The sequence below is a fragment of the Clytia hemisphaerica genome, unplaced genomic scaffold (genome assembly GCF_902728285.1).
Source record: "Clytia hemisphaerica strain Z4C2 unplaced genomic scaffold, Clytia hemisphaerica genome assembly, whole genome shotgun sequence".
NCBI classification, from domain to species: domain Eukaryota; kingdom Metazoa; phylum Cnidaria; class Hydrozoa; order Leptothecata; family Clytiidae; genus Clytia; species Clytia hemisphaerica.
Genome location: NW_027103286.1, coordinates 2,751,819 through 2,775,926, shown reverse-complemented (window position 1 = coordinate 2,775,926; position 24,108 = coordinate 2,751,819). Strand labels below are relative to the sequence as shown.

General features: G+C 34.7%; 2 protein-coding genes across 2 annotated transcripts in view; one reads left to right on the top strand and one right to left on the bottom strand.

The window, feature by feature from the left end:
* Positions 1-6,128: 6,128 nt before the first annotated feature.
* On the bottom strand, positions 6,129-17,352 carry LOC136807173 (cytochrome c oxidase subunit 5B, mitochondrial-like). The gene is made up of 4 exons (XM_067063757.1): positions 17,112-17,352; positions 7,488-7,564; positions 6,884-6,983; positions 6,129-6,633 (listed from the first exon to the last, which is right to left on the bottom strand). Exons 1-4 carry the CDS (start codon positions 17,212-17,214, stop codon positions 6,515-6,517), a joined length of 399 nt encoding a protein of 132 aa, XP_066919858.1. The 5' UTR covers positions 17,215-17,352; the 3' UTR covers positions 6,129-6,514.
* A 554-nt stretch (positions 17,353-17,906) lies between these two features.
* Positions 17,907-24,108, top strand: part of LOC136807162 (protein DEK-like) — a 22,073-nt gene continuing 15,871 nt past the window's right edge. Inside the window, exon 1 of the mRNA XM_067063745.1 lies at positions 17,907-18,065. Coding sequence (XP_066919846.1) covers positions 18,048-18,065 — 18 coding nt within the window. The 5' untranslated portion in view covers positions 17,907-18,047. The remainder of the gene's footprint in view (positions 18,066-24,108) is intronic.

The following is a 24,108-nucleotide window of genomic DNA, read 5'->3' as shown; positions in this document are numbered from 1 at the left end:
AAAATTCTCATTTCTCTGAATATTTAAAAAAGATGGATCAACCTCTAAACAGTTTCTTCTGTTCTCAAACAACAGAAGAAGAGGTAAGTAAGCTAATTCAGTCTCTCGACCACAGAAAAGCTATTGACATCTACAACTTTCCGATTCCCATCATCAAAGACCTGAAAGATGAAATATCATTACCCCTTTCTAATATAATCAATTCTTCTTTCAATGAAGGTGTTTTCCCAGACAAGCTCAAATTGGCTAAGGTAATCCCTCTTCATAAAGGTGGAGATCAATCAATCCCAAAAAATTTTCGACCAATTTCTATTCTTCCAATATTCGACAAGCTAATTGAAAAGTTAATGCATAAGCGCTTAACTTCTTTTCTTAAAAAACACAAAATATTTAATAATTCACAGTATGGCTTTCAGAAGAACAAATCTACATCCATGGCTATACTGGATCTCACTAAGAAATATAAATCTTGTTGTATTTTCCTCGACCTAGCAAAAGTGTTTGACACAGTCAGTCATGAGATTCTCCTTCAAAAACTTAAATACTATGGTGTGAGAGGAGTTACAAACGATTGGTTCTGTTCCTATCTCAGTAACAGGAAGCAATGTGTCAAAATTTCAAATTCCTTATCAAACCCATTAACTATAAACTGTGGTGTACCCCAGGGATCAATCCTTGGCCCCCTTCTGTTCATCATATATATCAATGACATTTTAAAATCCTCTAAAACTTTTGAATTCGTCCAGTTCGCTGATGACACCTGTCTTTTCTTAAAAGAAAAGGATAAGAAATCACTTACAGACACTACAAACACAGAACTCTCGAAAATAAGTGACTGGCTTGTGTCAAACGAACTTAGTTTAAATGTTGCTAAATCAAACTTTCTCTATTTTAGTCCTATCAAAGCCGACGAACCACCATTATTGAAGTTACAAGGGATCGAAATTGAATGTAAAGAAGTGGTGAAGTACCTTGGTATCCTCATTGACAATTAACTAAACTGGTCTCACCAGACCAAAGCTGTAAAGCTCAAGGTATCAAGAGGTATTGGTTTATTACATTCAACCAAGTTCTTAATTCCAAATTCTCTCATTTCTAATCTTTATTTTAGTTTCATCCAGTCGCATCTTTCATTTGGAATATCAGCCTGGGGTTCACCTCTCACCTGCATGTCAGACTTAATCAAAATTTCAGATAAAGCTATAAATCTCGTCCATAAATTAACTAAAGCCAATTTCCTGCACATTAACCAACTTTACCAGCTGAATGTTGTAAATAATTTTTAACGAAAAACATAAACTTCTCCCACCTAATTTATCTAAAATCTTTGACCTTGCTAATCAAATCCATGAGCAGGGCACTCGCCAAGCTGCTCTTGGTGGCATGCATATTCACCATCTTAATCGTTACTTTCCTATCAAAGCTCTCTCCTGCAGATTTTGGAACATACATTGCCTTGACACTTTTGACATTGAACAATCCAAATCAGTCTTCACTGATAATCTCAAAAAAAAACTCTTGGAGCCCATTGAGGGACCTTACATTTTTTAAATTCTCAGCTAGGTACTTATTCACGTTTTAATCTCTTTGTTGAATCATGTCTTTACATCTTTCTTAAACTCTCTTATTTGGAGTATTTGTGTTGTTTGCTATCATTTTGACATAATTTGATTTTTTGTTTGTTTGTTTTTTGTTTTTTTCTTTTTTTTCTATTTTTTATCATTTTCTGGTATAAATTTTTTCCTTAGATTTTAACTCTTTTATTTCTGTTAACATTTACTGTTCCATATTTTGTATTTTAATTTTCTTGGAACCAATATTTTGATCTTTAATCATTTATTTTTCTTGCAAAGTGTACATAGCACGAGAGCCACCAATGGTTAAAAACTTATGTACATAGTTTCTTTCTTTGTGTTATTCAATTTGAAATAAACCTAACCTAACCTAAACCTAACCTAACCTAAAGCTAACCTAACCTAACCTAAGATTCCAGGTCGGTGCTGCTATTCACTGCTTGATCTACCATCTTTAGATACTTCGGACTGTTACGGAACCACCAACACGATAAACCAATAAGATCGCGTTATTTCCAAGTGCGGAATAGATTATTCCTCGCCCTCTGATGCTATGTTTAGAGCAGCCATACGGAAATGAGGCCCTAGCAACGGATGCGATTTCCCGTTGCTAAGGAAAAAATTGTATACCAGGGCTCGTAAGAAACCCAATATCTCGGCAGATATTTATGCTACGGTCTTGAAATTTTTAGGGTATGTTCAGGAAGCATAAACTCAGGCAAGTTACGGCCTGTGCAAAAATTAACGAATCAAATAATGCGTGACGGCCAGTTGTTCCACCCCCTTTTCGGGAAAAATTTTTAGTTTTTCTCACTCTTCATATTAATGCCTTTTCAAAAAGTCCTGGGCCGAAAATTGTGTTTCAGCCATTTTGGTAAAATTAAGGAAAAACACTTTTTGCTGACGTCAGCAAAAATTGAAACTGCTAATAACTATTGGAATATTTATCCAAATGAGCTCAAATTTGGTACGAAGGTAGGGTTTATAAATATCTCTCGTTTCAAAAAAAATATATCTCAAAAAATTGATGACGTCAGCAAAAATCAGCAATTTTCTTTTTTCCTCAAAAAATGCTGACGTCGTCAATTTATTGGAAAATTATATTTTGGAAATGAAAGATATTTATGAACCCTACCTATGTACAAAATTTGAGCTCATTTCGATGAAAATCTCAGGAATTATTGGCATTTTAAGTTTTGACGTCAAAAATATCCGTCATTTCCATGGCAACTAACACAAAAATCCAACAAATCATAAAACTCGTGACGGCCAGTTGTTCCACCCCTTTTCTGGAAGAAATTTTTACTGAGTTATGTTCATCATATTAATACCTTTCCAAAAAGTCCTGGGCCAAAAATTCTGTTTCAGCCATTTTGGAAAAATTAAGGAAAAACACTTTTTGCTGACGTCAGCAAAAATTTAAATTGCTAATAACTCCTGGAATATTTATCCAAATGAATTGAAAATTGGTACGAAGGTAGAGTTTATAAATATCTTTTATTTCCAAAAAAAAATTTTCCAAAAGATTGATGACGTCAGCATTTTGTTAGGAAAAACGAAAATTGCTGATTTTTGCTGACGTCATCAATTTTTTGAAAAACTTTTTTTCGGAAATGAAGGACATTTTTCCACCCTACCTTCGTACAAAATTTGAGCTCATTTCAATAAATATTCCAGGAGATATTAGTATTTCAAATTTTTGCTGACGTCAGCAAAAAATGTTTTGCTTTAAATTTCCCAAAATGGTTGAAACAGAATTTTTGGCCCAGGACTTTTTGGAAAGGTATTAATACGAAAAGTAAAAATAACGAAAAATTTTTCCATAAAAAGGGGTGGAACAACTGGCCGTCACGGCCGTCACGACTTATCGAATTTTTTGCACAGGCCGTAACTTGCCTGAGAAGGATCCTAAAAAGCCCTAAATCCCGAAATTGATAAATTTTTCACCAAATTTCAAAATCTCATATGACTACCCCCTTAACAGGGCAATTCGCGAAAAATTCTCAAAACAATTGGAAATCAATAAAACCTCGAAATCGTAATATATATAAAATTTTCGGCAGATTTTTACCCTATGCCTTTTTAAAGTCAAAGAGCAACCATCTTTATCAGATTCAAGGAATTGTTCACTTTTGAGGCAATTTTCATTCGAAAACTCACCTTTTTATCCAAAGATTCGCGAAAAGTAAATGTCGTATATTTCCCCGAGAATGTAGTAAACCCCGAGAATGTAGGTTTCTCATTTTTTAGCATGGTAGCCCTAACGATAGTTCAACTTCATAAAAAGTTGTTTCAGAGCATACTGTTACATATTACTGATTATTTCTAGACATAAAATTTTAACTTGAATTGATTTTTTCAGGCGAAAATCTGAATCGAAGTTGATTGGATACTACTCGAATTGAGACATTTTTTAAATAAATCCTCTCTAAATCGAAATCTATTGGAATTAAGTTATGATGATAGGGCATTTTCTTATTCCTAATGAACTAAGGAAATGTGGAAAATAGTCCATTTCAATATTTATTGTTCTAAGTTAGATATTTTAACGAAAATGTTTGACCTACCTTTTGGGGTTAATTGACCTACAATTTGGGGGCTTTAATAACCCGACATAAAAAGTCCGTCAAATTATATAAAACTTTTTTGTTGTACTTTCATAACATGAAAGTATTACCTGAGAGATGATTAATGTTGGCATTTTAAGCTTTTACGACGTGTCCCAGACCCGCTGGGACCGCTCAGCCTAATCAGAAAATTTGCCTAAGTTTGGAACAACATTTATTCCTATTGGGACTTTAGTAGAAATTTTTTGACCCGATGTGGGAAAAGTTCCACCGGGGCTGTGAGGCAGTGGTGTTGTTACATTATTCACATATTTTGACACAGAATCTTCAACCTACAAAATAAAAACAACTTTCTTGTCTCTTCTTTTAGTCCTTTCTTTTACTTTTCATCATTTGTAGCACGATAAAATTAATATCTTTGTTAATTTTTTGTCAGAGTATATTTCTGAAGTATGAATTTCACTTAGAGAACAATAATTTCCGATGAATACTGAAATTTCGCTCTCAGCAACCGAATCTTTTTACCCACATTCTGGGGGTTAAAAAGCGAAAAAATCCAATTTTCAGAATAACAAAAGCTCTTTAGAATATTGTTTTCGCATAACATATTTCTAAAATTTCCTGTTATAATTAATTCAATCGAAAAAATATCAACATTTTACTATTACTAGATTTAAAGCCATAAAACCAAACCTACATTCTGGGGGTTATAACGAAAATGGGAGTCAACTTCAAGGACCAAAAAAATTAGCCTATCTATCAAAAGTAATGAAACTACAGGTTTTTTTTTTAAGAAACACACTTTTAAGAAACATGAGGCTCAGAATGCCTAAAAACTAAGAAACATCTAAGAAACATGTTGAGGCTGAGAATGAGAAAATAACATTTTTGAATTCGTTTTTTTAAGAACCTTCCAATCCAGCCTTCCATGAGGCTGATTATGTCAAAAAGTTTAGAAACATGTAAGAAATATTTAAGGCTCAAAAGGCCGATTTCTTAAGAAACATTGAGGCTGTTTGGTAAAACTAGTTTCTTAAAAAAAAAACGTGTAACCCCTGGGAAAGGATTTTGGGAGTTCAAAATTTCGTTTAAAACATTCAATATTTTTTTAAATGCAAATCTACATCTCTCAGGTCTGATTCAAATTTCACCTACATTCTCGGGGTCAGGTGCTGTAGAGAGATGTTCTGCTTGACATGCTCATAAGATTTTCTGAGCATGACCATTTTACCTTTGAGGGCCTTGATTAAAAGAAAGACAGTTTGAAAAATAAGTTGATAACGATGAGGCGTTTTATGTAGTAAGACCCCGAAAAAAATCAAAATCAGAAAAAAAGATCAAAACATTCTTTTGATTGATAAGAGAAAGAAAAAAGTTCTGAGAATAAAATCCGAGATAAAATCTACAAAATGTCTTGCATTTGTACGGTACAATATGAAATACAGCATTTATGTACGTGCTTTAGGCCAATCAGATTGCTCATATTTTTCAAGTCGACGATAATTCCTAAAATCCCAAACCTTAAAAGATTAAAGCACTTAGAGCGTGATTTTGTTGAGTTTGGAAATTTGGAAACCGTAAACAACCTTGGGCAATCTTGCAAGTTCTTGTTTACTAAGAAAATAACGACACGATTTCCTACTATCAAAAGTTTGCAATATTATCACAATGGGTTCATTTTCTAGGTTTCAAGGATTTCTCAAAAGTTTTCAGCGTTGGAGAGTTCATTTTTAAGTTTTTTATGCTCCTGTAGACACCATTAAAATGGATTGGTCCTGTGAAACGAAAAACGCCAAAACACGTCTTATTTTTTTATGAAAACAAAGTTCCAGAAAATCTTTTTCAAATCATGTTCAAAAGCTGGACTTCGAAAATGTAGATAGTTTAGAACTTAAAAGCTTCCATATCAATTACACAGGTTCGAAACTTTTGATTGAAAGAACTTTCAAAATCAAACCTTTTTAACAGAAAGTAAATAAGCACCAAATAGTTTTTTCGGTTTTTTATTATTTTTTAAAATCAAACTACACATCCACAAAATATTAAAAACATTTCGATCGCCACTCGTATTCAGCTAGTTGCATTCAGAGCCTCCTTTTAAAAAGTTCATGCTAATAAAAAAATATTTAAAACCACCATTTTTTTAGCCAATTCAAATATAACGGGAAACATAAAAAAAAATCAACAATATTCAAAAAAATTTTAAAGAAGGAAAAAGTTCACGAAATTCTGTGCACGTGTAATTTTCGAATTTTTTTAGGTTTGTATATTTTATAAACAAGTTCATTATTGCAAGTACAGGTTTGTTGGTATTGACAGCCAGTATACGTGAGATAATTTTGGTGTAGTTCATTGATTTGATTAATGATTTTATTAGTCAGCCAATGCATTAGCTTTTCCTGGTACTAATTGAAAGAAGTTCCCACATTTACAACGTTGAGCACCTCCTTTCTTGAGTACCATCCAAACGATTGTCGTCGCTTCTTCTTCGCCTGAAAGGAAAACATGAGAGGAAGGTCAAAGGAAAATCGTGATCTTATTTTCTCGGATCTTGTAAAATGTTTTCCAAGCACCTGTTTATGTTATACATATACCTCGTTTATATTTTCGGGAAGAATAATCGAAAAGATTGAAGATTTCTGAATTTTTTTTAATTCAGCATAAAAAGGTGCTGAGAAAGTGAAAACAAATGAAGCGGCCACCTAATTTTGAGAAGACTTAAAAGAACTTTTAAGAACTTACAAACGCAGCCGATAATTCTTTCTTCGTACATAGACGGAACCAATGTGGGTGCGTCACGTGTTCCAGGTGCTCCCTTCGTAATGTTCATGTTAAAAGGATCCTAAGAGAGAAAGGAAATATAAACTTCAGTAATGACCTTATCTAACAATATATCATCCATTCTGCGCATACGTTTGATATTAATGCGATTGTTATACTCTAACCAATCACCAAGCTCAAAAACTCATTTAATGTTCATACCAAATCTGGATAAAAATAGGCAGATTCTCTTTGGGAGTCATGGTATTTAAAGTGAAGACGTGCCATGCACTGAGTATCAAAATCTGCTCGGAAATTAGTAATGTCCTGACATTTCTTTATCATTAAATATTATGAATGTTAATTGGTTAAGGCCTAGCTGTCAGCGAGTAGATTTTGAAATAAACTCCCCAAATAAACCAGAACGCAGATCAGGCTAAACTCATTTTTTTCAAAGGACAAAACACACAGCAAAATGGCAAATCAAATGAGGCTACATGTTCTTGTTTCCTCTACCAATCAACCACCCTGATAACTACGTATTTTTCTTTACCAACAGGAAAATAGAATCGAATCTGATACTTACTGGGTTTCCTCCCAAAATCGCTTCTAATTCTTTTCGTTCCACACCAGTGGCTTGTTCGAGATCAGTCGGGATTGTTTCTGAAAACAAGAAAGATTTGAATGATTTGAAAGTTCGAATTAGCGAGAATTCAATGTAGAATTTGAATTTTCAACTTAAATTAAAACAACGACTGTGACTAGAATGCGAGCTAAACAGCAGTTTTGTCCTCGTTGAAAAGATGGAAACCAACACCTAGTACCATGGTACAAAGTTATTTTTCAAATGCTATTTCTTACCATCCACCTAGCACTGGTCCCTACAGCTTAGTAGCGACCTCTGCCAAAAATAACACTGTCGAATCAGATAGAGTGACTAAATTGAGTCAGGCTTGCCACGGGTAGGAAACTTTCAAAATTCCAGACTTTTGCCCAAAAACCTCAATTTTTTCCAGATATTTTTGCTTCAAATCGCCAAATTTTTCCAGACTTTAGGTAAAAAACACCAATATTTTCCAGACTTTTTTATAAGTGACAAAGTAAAAAAACGTGCAAAAACCAAAATTCTAAGGTTGTCTTTAACAAAGATAATAAAGTTAACAGTACAGGTTATTCCCTGTATGTATGTTTCTCTATTTCCAGACTTTTTCCAGACAGGTATGCTATTTCCAGACTTTTCCAGACTTTTGCTAAATTCCAGACATTTTCGGCAGACGTGGCAACCCTGTGAGTGCAAGAATAACAAGCCAATCTCGAAAAATGCTCATTTCCCCTAAATATGACAAAAGGGAATTTCCCCAAATAAGAAAATCCGATTTTTACAGCCAAAAAATCTTTCCCGGAAAAAACAGCTTGAGTTACGTTTTAGAGATACTTGCCTTTTATCTTTGTCCAAAAAATTTGAAAAAACTAATGAAGCAAGTTCACACAAAGTCTAGAAAACCCCATTTTTAGCACATTTTGGCCCAAATTTGCCCCAAAAAATTATTTTTTGAAAATCGGACTTCATCAGATTTTAAATATTACCATATTACATCAAAGTACAAAAACTAAGAAAAAATATCGATCCAATCGCCAGAAACGCTCTTTTTCCCTAAAAATGACATAAGGGAATTTCCCCAAAAAACGAAAATCCGTATTTTACGACGAAAAAAAAATTTCCGAGAAAAATTACTTCAGCCACATTTTAGGGTACCTTGCTCTCTATCTTTCTGCCAAAAATCAGGAAAAACTAATGAAGCAATTTTGCACCAAGTCCAAAAAACCTTATTTTTAGGTAGTTTTTGGCCCAAATTTGCGAAAATCCGTATTTTACGACGAAAAAAAAATTTCCGAGAAAAATTACTTCAGCCACATTTTAGGGTACCTTCCTCTCTATCTTTCTGCCAAAAATCAGGAAAAACTAATGAAGCAATTTTGCACAAAGTCCAAAAAACCTTATTTTTAGGTAGTTGTTGGCCCAAATTTGCCCCCCCCAAATTTTTTTTCAAAAATCGGGCTCTTTCACTTTTCAGGCATTGCTATTTTGTATCATTGTGCAAAAAATTAAAAAAAACTAATGAGCCAATCCCGAGAAAAGCTTGTAACAGACGAACGGACAACGGTCAAATTAAAGGACCTCCCGGTAGGTCCAAAAAATATAGGTGTAAATGTGCGATTCTTGAGGCAATTTTTGAATAATTTTCACAGGTTTTCAACTTTAGCCAGCTTTAACAACAATTTTTAATTAAGATTAGAAAGAAAAAGACATAATTTCGGAAAAGACGTCCTCAATTTCTTTCAACCAATGTGGAAATTACATGACAATCATGCCAGATCCCAGTTTCTAACTCCTATATTTATTGTTTAAACAAACTAAGAATCAGAGCTCATAGGTAAGATTGGAGACAAGGGCTTGTTTTTAAGCTCCAACTCTGACCAACTTATTTTATTACTGATGGCAAAATGAATAGCATGGTCAGGGCTGATAATTTGAAAGTTTCAAATTTCCCACCAAAAAAAAAGGCTGATTAGAATCTACCAATCAAAACACTTTTTTTACCGGTGGTCACACTCACTTTTGGAACAAAATTTATAAAAATTTTTTCAGGAAGTGAGTCCAGCGAGAAAATAGGCTATTTTGTTTTTGAGTCTGAAAATGGACTCACAGCTTTGACCAGCTTTGACTTCACGGGTACTCCTGTCTAACACCTCTGGAACATGTAATATGGAATTGTTTAGCCAGTGACCCTAAAAACCTTTACAGTCTTTTAATGTTTGGTTCGTGCATTCATGAGGTCAGAGTGGATTTTCTAAACCTTTTTGAAACTTGTGTGATTGTCTCCCTGACTAAAGATACTTTGAATTTGCATTTGATGAACATGCAGTATATAGCAATTTGACTTGGAGTATGTTTTGAATGTTTTAATGACGGCATCATTGCTGATTGTTGTGTGGTGTTATCTTAGAGCTCCAATGTAGATAAGTTATTTCTATTTTTTATCAATTTATTCGTGTTTATTTCATAGAATATCAGTTACGGTTTATGTGGTAGGTTGTCCAAGAAAGCATCGTTTCGAGGTTACCTTTTTTATCAAATCCTGTCAAAGATATTTATAAGAAATTTTTTAAGTCTTTTCTTTCCTTTAGTTTTGTATAATTTTAAAGACAAGAGCCTTTGTTTTTTTGGTGTTATTATTACAAGCTTTGAGAAACCTTATGTCTTGTTTGCAACTTTTCTTGGACTAAAAATTCTGAATATACCGGGTGTGCCACAAATAAGTTACCCTCTTTGATTTGATATTGCAGGCAGTAGAAAAGAGATTTTTCAAAGATTGTTTCGGAATCATTCAGAGGGAAAGCCTAACTTAAAATTTGGTTTATTACTTTTTGATTTTACTTCATTGGTTTAAAAGTTATGTTCAAAAACCTCAAATGTCAATTCTAAAAAATGTCAAAAAAGGTGAAAAACTAGAGTATTAAATTGATTGTAATGAATAGAGACACAAAATGATTTTATGCATCAGGAATTGCAGGGAGATGTATTTCCATTATGTAATAAACACTTATTTACAAGGTTAAGCATCCCTGTAAATACAGGGTGAATCAAAATGAGCTGCAACAGTTCAAACGCGGCATTTTTCTCAAAACTTTCTCTTTCTTCACCTTTCTCAACGATGATGCACACACAGAAAACTTTCAGAAACTCTTGGAAAGATGCTGAAACTTTTGTGGTGGTTGAAGCCTTCTGCATCTTGTTTATGCCCAAGGGGAAAACAGAAGTCAAAGATAAAAAAAATAGATATAAAGAAAACATAAGGAGTGTTACAAGGAGCAAGACTTTGTACTTTAATGTTTTGGTGAAAGAAGTCCTTTCTCTCATAAATTGATACCCTTGTTTTAGCCTTTTTTTGACATTTTTTTGAATTGACATTTTAGGTTTTTGAACATAACCTTTGAGCCAACGAAGTAAAACCAAATTTTAAGTTTGGCTTTCCTCTGAATGATTCCGAAACAATCTTTGAAAAATCTTTCTGCTACTGCCTGCAATATCAAATCAAAGAGGGTAACTTATTTGTGGCACACCCGGTATAATCTAACATTTTCATAGACTTTCTTGTAACATCTTAGACACTTGTATGTCTCAATAACATCTTACAGTAAGGAACATTTGACAAGTGAATTTTTTGAGAGCAATTAAAATAAACACATTGCTTACAGCTTACAGGACTTTTTTCCTATGTTTGTTTTATGCCTAGAGGAAATAGAAAATGAAAGATTGATAGGTTAGTCAATAGCAAGTGACTTATCTGACCATTTTTTGAAAAACATCAAAAATGATAAAAAACTTTTACCCAACCAATAATGCTCAATTTTGTTTTAAACAATGAAGAAACTATATGCCAACATAATCTTAAAAAGTTATGCTGATAAAAACATTTTAGATTTTTCTAGAACTCCTGAAATGAAATTGTTGGTTTTGAGGTACCTGTGGGTTTTGTGGTACATATACAGCTGTATGTGGCCACAGTCAAAAAAATCATAACTGCACTCTTAAAAAAATTACGTTTGCGTCTTTATTTACCATTTTTTGCCTAAACGATATAGCAAACATAGTAAGTATTAAGCAAAATGTGCCTTTAATTGGCTGTAAAAAATTTCCTGCCTCGATAGAATTTTCTCCAACTTTCAGCAATGACAGAACACACCTTATTTAAACAAAATTAACCAGTGCATTTTTTATCTTTCTACTTTTTCATCTTCAATGAAGCTCTCAAAGTCAAATAGAATTAAGCACATAAGATATTCTTATAATTGTGAAATGCTGTTCGCGCCTTCGCTATGGTGGAGTGCATGAAAAAACACACAATAAAACACAGTAATTATTTGAATCTTTCTATAATTCAAATTTATAAGAAGACAGCCTCTTAATAAAGGGTATGAAAAAAAAATCTTTGGAAATTTGCCGTATATTTTAGAAAAATTGTTGGTAAACTCCCTAACTTTCAGGAAACATTAAAAATAGGTTCGAAAACAACCCTTTAAAGTTTCAAGTCATTTCGATAATTTGACGAGGTTACATCAAAACAAATGAACTACACAGCTCCGCTTGCAGCTCTACTCTACCATTTTGTTTTGAATTTTTTTGCATTTTAATGACCAGACAGGTCATTCATTTGAGGAGTATGCAAGTTTCCCTCCACTGATGCAAGTTACCGTCGGGTACTAGAGCTAGAATATTTTCTTTATTTTGACAGACAAAAGGTTCAAGGTTTGTTTACTTTTTATTTTACTTCATTTCTCTGTCTCATTCTGCCCAATTGGCGACCAAAATTTTTTGATTCAAATTTTTCACTTACTTTTTACTTTTTTGAAAATCCTTTTCAACCAACAGTTAGACAACTTTTAACATGCTCTTCGTGTTTGTTTTGATTTTTTATTTGAGGCGATCAGATTCTTAGAATAAAAAACTTTCGAAGCGAGCGGTACTAGTGCCCAGTTCCCGACCGACGTACCAGTCTGCAACTGATTGCTAAAAAGAGAAAATCAGTGCTCTACTTGCAGGTTAGGTCATATGAATTGATCAGTATGACAAAAAACTCATAACCTTTCCCGTATTTAATTTCTTTGCACTCGTTCTTTTGTTTTAAAATAGCTCACATACATTTCCCTTCGGCATGTTTTTTCAGAGTTTTTCTTCAAGTCGCTATTTTTTTCTAACGTTTGTTTTTGTTTTGTTTTGAAAGTGGCGGTCTATGGAGAGTCTTCATTTGATAAAAATGCGGGAATTTTTTATGTCTACCCGGAGATTCAATATACCGGTTTCCTTTGTTATTTCAATCCGGAGCTAGAAACTTCACATTGGAGCTGTCAAGTTGAAGACCGCAGACATACCCCTTTGAATGTTTTGATCGCAATGTAAAGTCTTCTTTTTTTTCTCCGCGTCTGGAATGTTTTGATCGCAATGTAGAGTCTTCTTTTTCTTGCTTTCGATTTCGTTGGTCGCAGACTGGATGTCTAATTTTGAAACTGATTGCATCAACTTTTTTATCAATATTTCAGACGAAGAAAACTGTATTGAGCTGATTTTTATAGAAATGCTTTCTAACATGCTCATCGTTTTTGGACAAGTATTTTTTGAAGTGGCAGTTGAAGCGTTTTTTCTTACAAAACTTTTTTGTCCACAGGTAGCCATTTTTTATTTTTTTCGAAAAATCTGGTTTTTTCGTGTGCTTCCTTCCGTGCAAAGTTGGATCTTTCAGTTGGGTGTTTAAGATAAAAACGGCAATTATTTCCGAAAACGGCAATTTGTTCGACGATGAAATGCTGAATGAGCAAAATATGTTGTCCTTATAAGGGCAAAGATGTCAGAGGTGATGAAACTTGTAAATTTGCATCGAGAAAAAGGTTTTTCAGATTTTTAAAAGTGATTTTTTTCGATTTTTCTTTGCTCAATAACATGAAAAGTTCTAAAATAATATGTAAAAAGATCCTGCATCGATGCCGAAACACAGCCGGAAAGAGATAACAAAACCCACGTTGTAAGTTTGTTTACATGTGACTTGTTTTGCTAACTGCATTTCCAACAAAAACCAGTTGAAAACAAAACTAAACGAGGCACAGTGGGCCTACTTATCGCGAGGGTGTCAAATACCATATGTTCAATAATAAAATAAACTTTTCTTTCCAGAATTTCGGCAATAATTGCTGAAAAAGGCAATTTTCATTTTTTTTTCTTTTCTGCTGATTCAGCATTTCATCGCTGAAAAAAATTGCTGTTTTCGGCAATAATTGCCGAAAAGAGAAATAATTACTGTTTTTATCTTAAACACCCAACTGTCTTTCGGATTCTATTCGTTCTTTTCTAGAATTATTATTACACAGTACGGGAAATAGGTCAATGCAGATAACTACCAAAAGAAATTCTCCAGAGGTTTGTTATTGTATGACTTTTCTGGGTTCAATGGCGTTCGGTCACCAACTGGTCGCCAACTGGGCAGGGGACTCTACTCTAGTAGGCGATTGAAAACTCTTGATCTTTAGTTTTTGTCAGTGTTCACTCGGCAGCCATTTTGGATTTTTTTTTCGACGTCTGCACTCGACAATTTCATAATTTCCTGAGGATCACTAGATAAACCTCCCCTAACAAAAATTTTACAAGCCCTAAAGCTACTATTATGGATTTTTGGGACCCAAAATTTTTTGGATGCTGAGTTTTTCAAGTTTTTCACTGTCAATGTGATTTGGAAACGGCAGGTACAAAACATAATGCATATTGCATAATGCATAATAGTATCGTGTAATTTACAGAACAAATTTATATTTTTTAAAACTCTCCTTTGTAGAGGCTAAAACCGCAAAAACCTCTTTATTAAGAAAACATTCCAATTAGAGGGATTCTGGAGGGATTTCCCCAGACATGATATTTACTTTTCGAATCCGAACGAAAGAGAAAACATTAGAATTATAACATCAAAGGGTTTTCCGTCAGCATAAATAATAAGAAGATGCAACAGATCAGGAAGGTTTTCCCCTTCTTCTTTCTCAAAAAAAAGGTAAACACTTTAAACATTTGAATGTAAAAAGATTCAAAGTCTTTATTCTGATTTTCTTTGATCTAGCTTTTGCACGAAGCTCTTTAATTTATATTGGCTGGACAGTTAGTCACACTAGGAAATCAAGCTTTCAGAAAAATCAACATCAGTCATCTACAGGATGTAATTGAACAACAAGGATGAGAGTTACCTGAATCAAGTTCAAGTTCAAGACAATTAATTAAAACTTGAAAACTTAAAATGAGACTAAGTGACCGATTGCGAACGTGCAACAGCCAGAATATCGACCAACCAAAGTTTTGAAAATATTAATTTCATTAAAAAGCGCCGAGTTATTTTTTCATGAATCCCTCAAGAAGTTTTGCAGCGCATTTGTTTGCTTGTGAGTCAAGTAAACGATATAGCGCTTTCGCAGCATTAATCTTTGATACACATTTCGGCGGGACGCTAGTGTAACTAACTGCTGGATATTGGCTTATCTAACAAAAAGCATTCACATGGTTAATGCTTTGTAAGAAGGAAAACCCATTGAAATTTATTAGCAATTGTTCGAAAAGATCTCTGAGAAAACCCAGAATAAAGATCTTGCTATAAAATTTACGTTTTTGAGTTAGAAAAGTAATATACGGAGGAGATTTTTTGTGTTTTTTCTACACTATACTACTTTCTGTAAAATACAACTATGAAAAATAAAAATGGCGACAAGCATTTTCAGTGGATCATGCATTTTCTTCATCATCCAAAATTGAAATTTACAGCTTTCTACCCTTTATTTTCTGGTACATTTGTTTTTTTGAAAGTATTATCTTTCAAATTCTCCTTATTATAGCCTCTAAAATTGACAATTTTCAAATATTATGCATTATGCCAGGCGTAGTTAATTGATATGATCGATAATCTTGAGTAATCGATAAATAAATAAGTAAATAGGTAATCAGACCTTCAAAAAATCTTGAGTATCGATCAGCGATCGATTATTTCCAACCTATCGATTACTTATCAATCATGTATTGATTGTTAACAATCATCGATTACTTATCGTTCATGCATTGATTACTTATCAATTGATTACTTATCAATTATTTACTCATCTTCGATCACGTATCGTCATCAATTATATATCGATCGTGACCACCGACTATTGACTACATAGACCTTTTCGCCTTTCCATCCGGCATATTGAATTGTATGCAAAAATTATGGTGGCCGAATTGCCGTGGTGAAATTCCCTTAGAGTTAGAAAGTATGCAAAACATATGCAAAAAGAAAGTATTAATATAAAACTTACATGCATAATTGGCATTATATTAAAGTGTAATCTTGTAGAAGAAAGATTAATAACATTAGACATAAACTCAAGCTGAAAAATCACCTGCGAAGGTACAAAAATAATCCTTATTCGGCTGACGGTAAACTCTCTTGGGAATAGAACCGTCAGACAATCAAATCAAAACATTGATCTGAACCACTGACCTTTATATATCCCTGGACAAAGCTATATTCGCCATCTTTGATCGGAGTTTTTTTGGAATTGGTACCCGAGAAGAAGCCATTGCAATGTTAAAAATTAACGTCTAACAATGCTACATCATCAAAAGTATTTGAGGAAAAGTAAATCTAGCGCTCTCGATGCATTTTCACCGCTATTGAGTAGTGCCGCCATTAGGGTACCAATTTAAAAAAAACTCTGATCAAAGATTTTGCTTGCCCGGGATTGAGTAACTTGGTCCAGGGATATATAAAGGTCGGTGATCTGAACCCGCTGAATGTGTGACATCATAATTACTGCTTTCAATTTGCGTGTTTTGAAAGTTTGATGTGTGTACTCCGTCTTGGTGGAATTTTTTAATGGCATGAAAACAGAATATGCAATGTCTTTAAGAACAAATTTCTAAAAGGCTATTGCTGTTCTGTAAATATTTCTTTTCGGATTAAGAAATTCCATCTTTTATTGTTCTAATGATTATAATATTAGATGCTTTGTTGTCTTTTTAATCTTTGTGTAAACTTGCATAGGTTTTGCATATTTTCCAACTAAATCCAACCACGGCTTTTTCGATCCTCTATTTTTGCATACAATTCAAGATGGCGGATGGAAAGGCGAAAAGGTCTATTACTGGCCCTTTTTACGCCGGCCCTTATTTCACCAACAAGCCCAAAAATAATGCTAATAAGGGCCGGCGTAAAAAGGGCCAAGATAAGGTATTTAATGAATGAAGTAAAGAAAATTTCTGGAATTCGCTAAATCTCATACCGATCGTATTACTTTGAATAAACACACGCTTTCGAATTAATAATGTCCTCCATAAAGGCAAACCATTCAATAACCCCTCAATAACGCCCCTTCTCTAAATAAAGGGCAATCGATTAACTACGCCTGGATTATGCATTATGCAATATGCATTATGTTTTATGCATTTTGGACCTGCCGGATTTGGAAAATATTTATTTTGTTAAAATAAAGGAAAGGTAGCCTAACCAAATAAAAAAAAAAAAAAAAATTTAAGACTTACTCCCACCCTTTCGGCTCTTTGAAATGGGGTCAAAAAAGAAAAATGATGATGCATGTGTCAAAGAAACTACAGTAGCTAAATAAAGGATCTAAAATAACCTACCGGAGAGAACAGCTTTTCGAGCAGCAGCAGATGTGGACAGCCTTGCAACTTTGGCAATTGTTTTACCCTGCCTGAGTGTGGAGCCAAGTATTCTAAGAGCCATGTTTTTAGTTATATTGTGTAATCTTAGGCGACCAGCGTCGATATTTTGTGTTCTGCTCACTTGCACCCGCTTGGCTGTTGACTTGTTGTTGTTTCTCGCTCATGGACTTTAAATTGTCGGTTCCGTAACTTTCGTGTCCGAAATGCATGCTGGATGAAGATCTAGATTTTACAAATTTGACTATTTTTCACAAAATTGACCATTTAGTTTAAATTTTAGGCGAATTACAGGTTTTCTGATCATACTTTAAGTGATTTTTGGGAATACTACTTAAATCTGGAATATTTGATGACACTTTGTCGTTCGGCACGACGACTAATTTTTGAAAACGGGGTTGTCGGTACCGGCAAAAAAGTGCAATAACTAGGCTGACATCCACAGACACGAATAAGCAGAATAAGGTTTTGGCATGAAAACTTCTAGGTGGAAGGGGAAGAGTTAACTCTTCACAGAGACTTCGAATTTTTCATTTTTGACTTTGAATAATTCTTCATTATTGTGCATTCCATTCCAGGTCGCTCTACTGCTGCCTCGCTCGGCTGACTGACTGGATGAAACGGATGAAAGTAGAAAAATACCCGGGTTACGGGAAAAATTCACCAAGGCTAGTAAATACAAATTACAGACTTGAAAACCTTATTCGACGATCTGTAACGCCGATACATTTTGACAAGGAATATGGTCTGTGATTTATTCTTACCCCGTGTACAGTTTTGGCGGGTGATGGATAAACACAAAGCTCCGACAAGGCGAAAACAAAACTGAAAGCCAAACAAAAATTTACCTGTCATATTTATTAAAATTTGAAAGATTATCAACTATAGCAAGTTATCATGGCAGAAGAGACAAAGGTATTTACTTGACTCAACATAGTTTGAATTCCCTTTCTTAAGATGAGATGACACCCTCTTTAAAAAAAAAGCGACACACAGTTAGCCATTCCGGGTTTGCTTGTTTTTTATTTGACGCTCATGAAAATCTTCAATTTTAGGTCCACTTTGACAAGCAATTGTTCTTTGTGTAGTTGAGCTATAAAATTGATTATTTTTGAGTAATTTAGAGCTTTCTTTTAGCTTTCCAACCATATATAATCAGAAGCAGCCAACGAGCCCATTTCCCCGAAATATCTGTTTCCCTTCCTTTTCCAGGAGAGAGCTTTTTTTGAAAAATGGGGAAACAGATCCGATTTTCTAGGAGAGACCTTTTCCTTAAAACTATCTGTTTCCCCGCTCCAGCTGATGACGTCATCAGAGAGAAACAGATCAATATTTCTAGGAGATGACATAATAAATTGGGAAACAGATATATCTGCTTCCAAAAAAGATGATATTGCATTGGAAACAGATTGGACTTTATGGGGGAAACAGATATCAATAACAAAAAGAAAGGGAAACAGATGAAAATTTCCAGGAGAGGGAAACAGATATCCTATTTGGGAAAACAGATCAAAATTTTAATTCTGAAAATTGTGGAAACAGATCAAATTTTCTAGGAAAGATACTTTGAGATTAAAAATTTAGGTTTTGCGGAGAAACAGATCTTCATTTCTAGGAATCAGATTTTTGAAATATTCGGCCAACAGATCAAATTTTCCAGGAAGACTATGTCTGGGAAACAGATATTTAAAAAAAGGTCCTCGTTGGATGCTTTCGTATAATATGCAGGTGTAATATTCTACACCAGACGCCCGCGCTCGATAGGATCGATCATCGGAACGGCTGGATGACGGATCGATATGTGATCGATGGATTACTTAACGATCCGGATAGGAGATCGATGGAAGATTCAGCCTTTAAAAAGTTTGAGTATCGATCCTTCGTTGATTCATTATCGAGCTTGTATTTCAATACGATTTCCAAACCAACTAAAAGTCAGTGTCTGCCAACTAAAAATTTCTCTGCGGGGTCACTGGCAAGGAGTTACGACTTCAGACTTTAGATTCCAATTCTTGTATAGGCTGCAACTACACTGCCAAATGATCTGTATTACAAAGACTTCCAAATGGGTCCATAAGTTAAGGGGTCACTCACAAATCGATTTTAAGTTCAAATAACGTCATATGACGTTTGTGGGTGGGTGGGTCAAGGTAGGATGACGCTTTGAATGGGTTATAAAAAACATCGATTATTGCGATAGACCTTAAAAAATATAAGTGAAATGATATAAAGTACAGAACAAACAGTCAAACCATAACCAGACAAACCAGACCCCTGTTAACGACGGCTCGACTTTGATCGCTGCATTTTGTATTTTGTTGACTGTTGGACTTAGACGAAGAGCACCTCGAAAATTATCAAATAAAAGGAAAGCTGCGGAAAAGAATACGGAAGTCTCGGAAAAAAGAATACGGAACTATTTGTCCGCCGAAACATTTTCATTTTTTGCACGCGTCACACTCCAGCTGGAAGCAACGAGTACTTTGGGCAAGCATCGGGCTTTATCAGTCTGGGCAAGTCGGGTCTAGAAACCAGTGGTAAAAGCCGCGTTGGTTTGGTTGGTTGGTTGCAACACTCGAGTCGAAAATATGGTGATGGCGTTGAGCATGAGTTGGTTTTGACGCTTTGGCTGAAGAAAAAGAATCAAAGTACCAATTTTTTTGAGTGACGTTATGTGGGGTGGGTGGGTGTGTTAGCTATCAAAACGTCATATATGACGTTATTTGAACTTAAAGGGGAATTAACGTTTGGAATTAACCCTGATATTTTTTTTCGAAACATTAAAGAGGAAGAAAAATGTGATCGAACAAAAAAAGAACCACTTCATAATGTCTTTTATTCATTGAGTTATTCAATCTTTAATTTCTCACAATTTTGACTCTACAATGGAGAAAAACTCCCCCTCTGTTGATTTTGTGACGTCACATGTGCTCCAACTATTCTTACTGTTACACTCTATTTGGTTGTAAAAGAGATAAAAAACATAAGAATTTAATCTTTTTTAGAGTAGTTATAGCAAAACGTTGAAGAAATAATACTACGAGAGTCTAGTTAGTATTCCAAAGGTGCAGTGAACTTTCTAACGGTAAAAAGAAACTCAAAAACTGCATTTTAAATCATCATTCACCACTCTTCCCTTATAAAAAAGAGAAACACAGGGCGTATGCTACGTCACATTTTTCGTATCCATAGCAACGCAAGGGAATTTTCAAACAACTCTTATTCCGGATGTAGAAGAGTAAAGCCCTATAAACCATATATATTTGAAATTGTCTCAATGAGCTCTATTAGAATTTGTAATTTATTTGTTGACAATTTTGAAACTTTAATTCCCCTTTAAAATCGATTTGTGAGTGACCCCTAAGAAAATAAGATTATCATGTAGCACGGGGGTTTTGTTTTTAAAAAGAAACTTCAAAATAAAATTGTTAATGAACTTGTTACTTAAAATATCACTTACTTACATAATCTATTTATGATATAACACCCCTTTCTTAAATTAATGGCCTTATAAAGTCTTTTATGTTTGCCGCAAGAAGGGAGAAAAATCTAATTTGACCCCTGGTTTTTTCTCTCTTTTTCTCTCTTTTTCTAACCCTTTCCCGCGTGTTAGTGTAGACACAACTTTAATCCGGGGAAATGAAGCGTTTTCATTGGTCTAAAATCACGGATGGTCAGGTGACCAGAATTTTTATCCAGGGAAATTCCGTGGCCGCAATGTTTTGCTTTAGTGAGACGGCATGAACCTCCCATGGCTTCACCCCCCCTGCTCGCAGGGGGGGGGTTAAAAGGTCTCAGGGCAACTGGTACCTACAAATAGTCTTTGGCCAGGGGCCACCTACTGAGCTAGGGGGGACCTAATTTTTTACATAATGAACTGGGGGCTAAATCCTGATTGAGTACATTTTTTCAAAATTTGTGTGTTTGCAAAAACTTTCTTTAAAAAAGATGAATTTATTCAAATGAAATCATTGCATTGCATTTGCTAGCACAATGCGCTGCACACAGCTATCGTTGTTGGATGATTCAAATGAAGATGTTGCATAGCCCTCAAAAGACCTTTTTTCAAAGAGGCCACCCTGTTGAATAATTATGTAGTCCAGCAGAAAAACAATGATAAAACCATGCACAATTATTACAATATGCATGATACAGTAAATTATGAATGGCTCTATCATTGTTTTTATGGCTGGACTACATAATTATTCAACAGGACGTCCTCTTTGAAAAAAGGTCCATTGTAAAAACAATTTCTGAACTTCTTCCAGTTGCTGGACAAGACCACATTTCCATCCAGGGGGTGACCAGAGTTGAGAACATTAGTCCAAATGAGGGATGGCTAGTGCTTTCTATAAAGTTAGTTAGCATAGTTTCAATAGACCTTTTCGCCTTTCCATCCGCCATCTTGAATTGTATGCAAAAATAGAGGACAAAAAAAGCCGTGGTTGGATTTAGTTGGAAAGAATACAAAACATATGCAACTTTACACAAAGATTAAAGAGACAACAAAGCATCTTATAAAGAAATATTATAATCATTAGAACAATAAAAGGTGGAATTTCTTTATCCAAAAAGAAATATTTACAGAACAACAAAAGCCTTTTAGAAATTTGTTCTTAAAGACATTGCATATTCTGTTTTCATACCATACCAAAAAATTCCACCAAGACTGAGTACACACATCATCAGACTGAAGGCAGTTATTATGACGTCACACATTCAGCAGGTTCAGATCAATGTTTTGATTTGATCGTTTGGCGGTTCTATTCCCAGGAGAATAATTTACCATCAGCCGAATAAGGATTTTTTTTGTACCTTCGCAGGTGATTTTTCAGGATTAGTTAATGTCTAATGTTATGGTTTTTTTGAAGTGTTTGTTCTAAGAGATGAGCGAATTTGATCATTTCTAGTTTTCAAAAGAAGCAAATTTAATCTTTCTTCTACAAGATTCAGCCCTGTGAATTTATACAAAATCATATCGGCACTAAAGTGCCGACCAAAACCGGCCGTAGGCGGGCAAAATTTTGCCGACCTAGAGGTCATTTTAGGTCGGCAAAGCCGTCCTAAGTAGCTTGTTTAGGTCGGCAAAGACAAAATAGGAAGAGAATTAACGAACTAACAAATTCAGCTGCTCTATAATTGTGTTATTAAGTTTAATGTTTTATAAAGAGAATGGAATGAGGCTCGATTATCATGTGTAATCAAATGATAACACAATTAGATTAACCTAACAAATAATATTTTTCCTCTTTAGGTCAGCCATGCCGACCCAAAACATTTCTTTTGTCGGCACGCCGACCTAGAGTGTAAATTACGTCGGCAAATAAAAGCCGACTTCAGCTCAAGTTACGTCGGCTTTCAAGTCGGCATTGCCGAATGTCAACCTGGATTCACAGGGCTGAGATTACACTTTTAAATATAATGCCAATTATGCATGTAAGTTTTATTAATACTTTCTTTTTGCATATGTTTTGCATACTTTCTATAGGGAATTTCACCACAACAATTAAGCCACCATAATTTTTGCATACAATTCAATATGGCAGATGGAAAGGCGAAAAGGTCTATTTTCCTTGATTTGAATGTATATCCATGCAGTTATAGTTTTTACTTTTTACTTTTTTAATTTGTTCTTGGGTATGCTTCTCATAAGTCAACTGAGCTCATGAGTGTCTAGGGTGACTCCAAGGTATTTAACTGCGTCCTTATTTTCAATTAACCAGGCTAGCTCTAAAGCTCTAAAACAGCATCTAATAACATGAAAACTAGAATATGATTCTTGAGTTGAATGGGAATCAAAACTATAAAGTGCACTTACAAACATCAATATGTCAGATCTAACAAAATTGATAATGGCACTGTAATCATTGACAATAAAACAAAGGGTTTTCTTTCAAGAGCCTTCCTTCCATACAACTACCATCGAAATTATCTGTCATAGCTAATCTACCATTTTTAGCACAGTCCGAGGATTGATCTAACAATTTTCAAAACATTCGAACGTTCTCTGGAGTTCATTCGAACACTTTACAAAAAGATTCGAAAGTTTTTAGGTACTCAAGATTGTAAACAAAAAGATGCCGTCATACGAAAAAGAGTTGCTTGTTTGTTTTCAGACCGGACTTGGCCAAATTTGGCCGATTTGGACCAGTCTAGATCGGCCTTTGTTTAGAGAAAAGATTTAGAAACATGGCTCAGCTAAGATCGGCCTAGATTGACCAAGATCGGTCAACATCAGCCAAATTCGGCCAGGAACGGTCCAGACCAGTCCATATCGGGCAAAAGTTCAGCCTTTTAAGGATCGACCCATTTTCAATGTGCTCCAAATTGCTGGCAGGGACACTATTACTACAGCACTTGGGTCTTGCTTCCATGAGACATATTTTGTCAAGTTGCTTGTTCAAAGCAGAAACAAATAGATCCACATCAGGCATACCACATTACTCCAATAATGATGTGAAATACACATAGTTTGGAAGGGGGTCACTACCCCCCCTACCCTAGAGCTACCCCCCCTACCCTAGGTTCTTCCCCCTTTTAAAATTTGATGCTACCCCCCTCAAAATTTTAAAATCCTACCATAATTCTACCGGTGAAAAAGCAAGAACATTCAGTGTAAATTAAGCAAATAATTAGGAAATCTGAATTTGGTGGTGTACGCTTTGATCAAAGGTAAAAGTGAACTTCTTTCAGACTGTGTAACCAGAACTGGTATATATACACTAAATTGAAAATAACTTTCTTTTTTTCTTACCCCCCCCCACTTTCTAGATGAACCCCCCCTTTCTGAAAACTTCCCCCTTCTAGAAAAAATTCTCTTACCCCCCCTTTCTGAGATTTTCTGAACATCGCGAACTATGTAAGTGTATACCGTGAGTGGTCCTAAATTTGACAGCCTTGCTTAATTCCAACCCCCCAAATAACGGGTATGAAAAATGTTTGCTTCAGATGCATACGG

Bases quoted from the DNA above. Each gene is read 5' to 3' on its own strand.
- LOC136807173 (XM_067063757.1), bottom strand. From the start codon at position 17,214: ATGGCTCTTAGAATACTTGGCTCCACACTCAGGCAGGGTAAAACAATT. The intron at 7,565-17,111 runs GTAGGTTATTTT...TCTTGTTTTCAG, and splicing joins TCGAAAAGCTGTTCTCTCCG to AAACAATCCCGACTGATCTC. The intron at 6,984-7,487 runs GTAAGTATCAGA...TTTCTCTCTTAG, and splicing joins CGATTTTGGGAGGAAACCCA to GATCCTTTTAACATGAACAT.